The 4,044-nt window shown below is 47.0% G+C and overlaps 1 protein-coding gene across 1 annotated transcript; it reads left to right on the forward strand.

Moving 5' to 3' along the window:
• The first annotated feature begins 455 nt into the window (after positions 1 to 455).
• KCNE4 (potassium voltage-gated channel subfamily E regulatory subunit 4) lies at positions 456 to 3,633 on the forward strand. Its single transcript, XM_037849683.1, has 2 exons — positions 456 to 523; positions 1,083 to 3,633. Exon 2 carries the CDS (start codon positions 1,109 to 1,111, stop codon positions 1,619 to 1,621), a length of 513 nt encoding a protein of 170 aa, XP_037705611.1. The 5' UTR covers positions 456 to 523; positions 1,083 to 1,108; the 3' UTR covers positions 1,622 to 3,633.
• Positions 3,634 to 4,044: the final 411 nt, after the last annotated feature.

A 4,044-nucleotide genomic window follows, 5' to 3' on the forward strand; every position in this document is an offset into this window, starting at 1 on the left:
GTTGGTGTAAACCCTAGTTTCTTGACCATAAATCCTGTACTAGCTTCCAACGCTCTTTCATCCAGATTACAGTATTTGGCTGCCGCTGACAACCTGTAGAAGGCATAATGATTATTTCCCAATGGATAAAGCATGGACTGATTTTCAAAGAAAGTGGATTTGGCAGGTAATAGTTCCAATTTAGTGCAATCTTTTCTCCCCTTTCCACCTATTTTCAAAGCCACCTGCAAACTTTGGCTGAGCATTGGGGAGTGAGGAGCCATTCCCAATTCCCAGTCTTTCTCCTTTCACAGCTGCAGAGTTCAGTGAGTTGAACCGCAGTGCTTCTGAGTTCACTGCTCACTCTGCCACGACCAGCCTGTTGTAAATTTTCCTCCCAGAGCACGTGACGATGCATGTCTCGACTATATATCCCAACCGCCGCAGCCCAGCTGTCAGAGCTCTGAGCCCTGCACGGAGGGGAAACGCTCTTGGACTTGGCGATTGAGCAATTCAGGACTTTGGACGAATTTGTCAGTCTTTGGTAAGTTAGCCATGCTATTTTGCTTTAGAAACATTAGAAAGAGGGATATTTCTAACAATTAGGAGACAATGCTTTTCTTTCTTTTCGTTCTGTTCTTTTGTTGTTCTAAGGAAACTATTTTGAATTCAGAAATAATTTTAAGTTTTAGAAGCAAAACGTAAACTTTTTTCTGGCTCAGTCAGTTGCAAAAAGTTTCCCAGTGATTAAAACAGTCTTTATTTTCATTATGCCCCCCTGCCTTATATTGATTTTTCTTTTTTCTTTTTTTAGATTATCAGAGTAATTCATGCTTGCTTTATGAAATGCAATTACAACAGATACCTATACACTTAAAAATGAGAGTCTTCCTTTCTTTTCCCCTACCCCCTGCCCTCCTCCCCGGCCCCACTCCAAGCCCCCCTGGGTAAGTCCTGTTAACTGTTTGGGGGGATCCTCTTTCCACTATTTCCCCATGCATTTGCAAGTTTTTTTTGATATTGGAATTCTACAAAGCTCCTGTGCAACCTTCTCCCTGTACCACGGAACCGGAGACCGTTCTAACTTGCAGTTTTCTCCCCAGATCCTCACCTTGCCAGCAGTGCTTCAATGCTGAGGATGGAGCCTCTAAACAGCACGCACCCCAGCACGGCGGCCTCCAGCAGCCCCCTCGAGTCCCACGTGCATGGCCGCGGCAGCAGCAACGGCAACGAATACTTCTACGTTCTGGTTGTCATGTCCTTCTACGGCATTTTCTTGATTGGAATCATGCTGGGCTACGTGAAATCCAAGCGGCGGGAGAAGAAGTCCAGCCTGCTGCTGCTGTATAAGGATGAGGAGCGGCTCTGGGGGGAGGCCATGAAGCCCCTGCCCATGGTGTCTGGCCTCAGATCCGTGCAGGTGCCCATGATGCTGAACATGCTGCAAGAGAGCGTGGCACCCGCCCTGTCCTGCACCCTCTGCTCCATGGAAGGGGACAGCGTGAGCTCCGAGTCCTCCTCCCCGGATGCGCACTTCACCATCCAAGAAGAGGGGGCAGACGACGAGGTGGGGGAAACTTCCGAGACGCCCCTCAACGAAAGTAGTGAAGGATCCTCGGAGAACATCCATCAGAACTCCTAGCACCCCCAGGGCCGGTGGATGTGGCTCCGTCAGCCAGCAGCCTTAGAGAGAGAAAGGACACTTTTCGAGTGTCTGGTGGCGCTTTTCCAGTGCAGTGGAGAGACCCTCGGCGAGCCTCGGAATCGGGGTGGGGTGGGGGACAAGGCTCAGCCGGAGCCAGCAGCAGCAAGGAGCCCCTGTGGCTTGAACCCACCACTGGAAAAGCCCTGATGACCTGCGGTCTATGCGTTTACTCTGGGGCCTGGGTGTCGGGGTTCCTGCTCCGAATTTTGCAGGTCGATGTGTTTGCTGTTGTTTTGTCACTGGATGACCTGGGTAACTCCTGTATCATCTGCCCTCTCTGAGGGCTGCCTATGGGACATGCTGGGGGACTAGTGCTGATTTCCTAAATTGCCCAGAGCTTTATTCTTCCAGAGCTGATTGGCTGTAAGTACCTCCACCATGTACCTGTGGCATTAGCTCAGCGCCAGTCACAGAGCTCCTTTAGGAGATCTTTTGGACCAGGGGGAAAATATCAATGGAGGAATTTTGATGGAAGAAAGCTGGAGATCTGAATGTGACCCATTTGCATTCTGTAAGGAAAAATGCAACCTTTTAACCTGCTCCCATTGGCTGGGGTTATAAGAGATGATCTGTCTTTTTGACCCCTTTTCTTACCTATGACTTTTACCTATCTGTCCTGTGACCATCCAGCATCACATGCTGGCATTTTTTTTTTTTTTTTTTTGGCGGGAAGGGCTCACCTAGAATCATATCCACACTCCTAAGCTCCTAATGGCCGGCCATGCAGGGACTCTTACTGCCATTTCCAGAGGGGGAGATGGTGGGGTCGAACAAGGCCAGCCGTTAGCTCTGCTACTGCTCATTTTCCCAGCCGAGTTCTCTGAGCTGGGAGGAGGAATTACATGGGCCTCCACAGTGTGGTATTTTGTCACGTAGCTGAGACCTAGAAGGGCATTCTCAGGCGGAGATTGTACGAAGCTGGGGTCTGAGTTCTGTGATTCCTGGTCCCGAGCCCTGACGCTTGTTTGCTGTGTGGTCCCGGGATGCCGTCAAGAGCTCAGTGCCTTTCTGAGACTCCTCATGATTGTGTCCCCAGGGGATGGGGAGGATGTCTTTAGATTTTGAAGACTCTGAGATAAATCCTGCATGGCCTGATGTGAGGAAGCTTGAGGAGAACAAAATATTTCCCACTTGGCCAGTTAGTCTGAAAAAGGATCTGCTTATTTAAAGGAGCCGATGGACACTCAGAACATGTAACTGGGGATTTAGGGTGAAGCACCAACCCAAACCTGCTTAATTTCCCCAGGATTGAGCCATGGAGGCAGACTCCGCAAAGTTCCCTGGGCGAGATTCCTGGTGGTGGGATGTTAACACTCCCAGCTGAGGGAAGGAAGAGTCTAAAAACTGCTTGGGAATGCTTCACAATGTCTCCATGTATTTTTCTGGTCCATAACTTCATAGCAGACCCTTTAGGCTCTTAAATGCAAGGAGGAAGAGAAAGACACCAAAAGGTCAGATTTAATTCTAGTAGCAAAACTTTTATCTTTCTTTCTTTCTTTTTTTTTTTAAAAACACAAACTCCCTGCATTGGAGACACAACAATCACTAACGATCACTACTGTCTCCATGGAAGGGTTAATAGCCTAGGGACTGGTTTATCAGTCTGCGTTAACACAGAGTCAGAGGAAATTTATGTTTAGGGAAGAGGGCCCTCCGTTCACTTTAAGATTCAGTGTGGATTTACTCCAAAGGGGGCTGTTTAAGTTGAAAGAAGCCAAGTTAAGTTGGCCCCTTGCCTGGAAATCACTTGAATTCTGAAACTTTACTACAACGGACATGTGCAGTGTCACATTTTCCATTGCTTTATCCTGAAGTTTGGTGCAAGTCTATCTGCGCCTACTAAAAAGTGATGTATATACTTCTTTCTTATTCTATTGAGTTGTATAGAATTGTCTTCCATATTTAACAGTTTGTAATTTTCACATTTTTTAATTTAAATAAACACAGTTTCCCTACAAAGTCAAGGACTGTTTCTTTGATCTTCAATATAATTCCTAGTTGCTAAGAAATACAGACATGCTCTCCAAGGCTTCTCTGGGTTTTGCTCACTTGCCAAGTCTGACTTTTGTAAGGCATAGCTTATTTCTGCCTTTCTGCCTTAACCATGAGGTGAGAGAGGCTTGGCTTTTCCATCTGTTGATATGCTTTGTAATGAATGGAAAACAAGCTGCAGATGATCCTTCACCAACTTCTCTGTTTTTCATTTGGTGGTTCTGGGGCCTTTAGACGTGAACTTGTGGTGGGTGACATGGCAACTGACTCCAAGAAGTTACCCCAAATTTGGCTGCAAGAAAAGATTTGATTTGTATGTTGGCTTAGCAAATATTACGCACACATGAGGTCTCAACGGCACAGATTAA

The sequence above is a fragment of the Choloepus didactylus genome, chromosome 9 (assembly GCF_015220235.1).
Source record: "Choloepus didactylus isolate mChoDid1 chromosome 9, mChoDid1.pri, whole genome shotgun sequence".
NCBI lineage: Eukaryota > Metazoa > Chordata > Mammalia > Pilosa > Megalonychidae > Choloepus > Choloepus didactylus.

Excerpts from the sequence above, each read along its gene's own strand:
- KCNE4 (XM_037849683.1), top strand. The coding sequence starts at position 1,109 with ATGCTGAGGATGGAGCCTCTAAACAGCACGCACCCCAGCACGGCGGCC.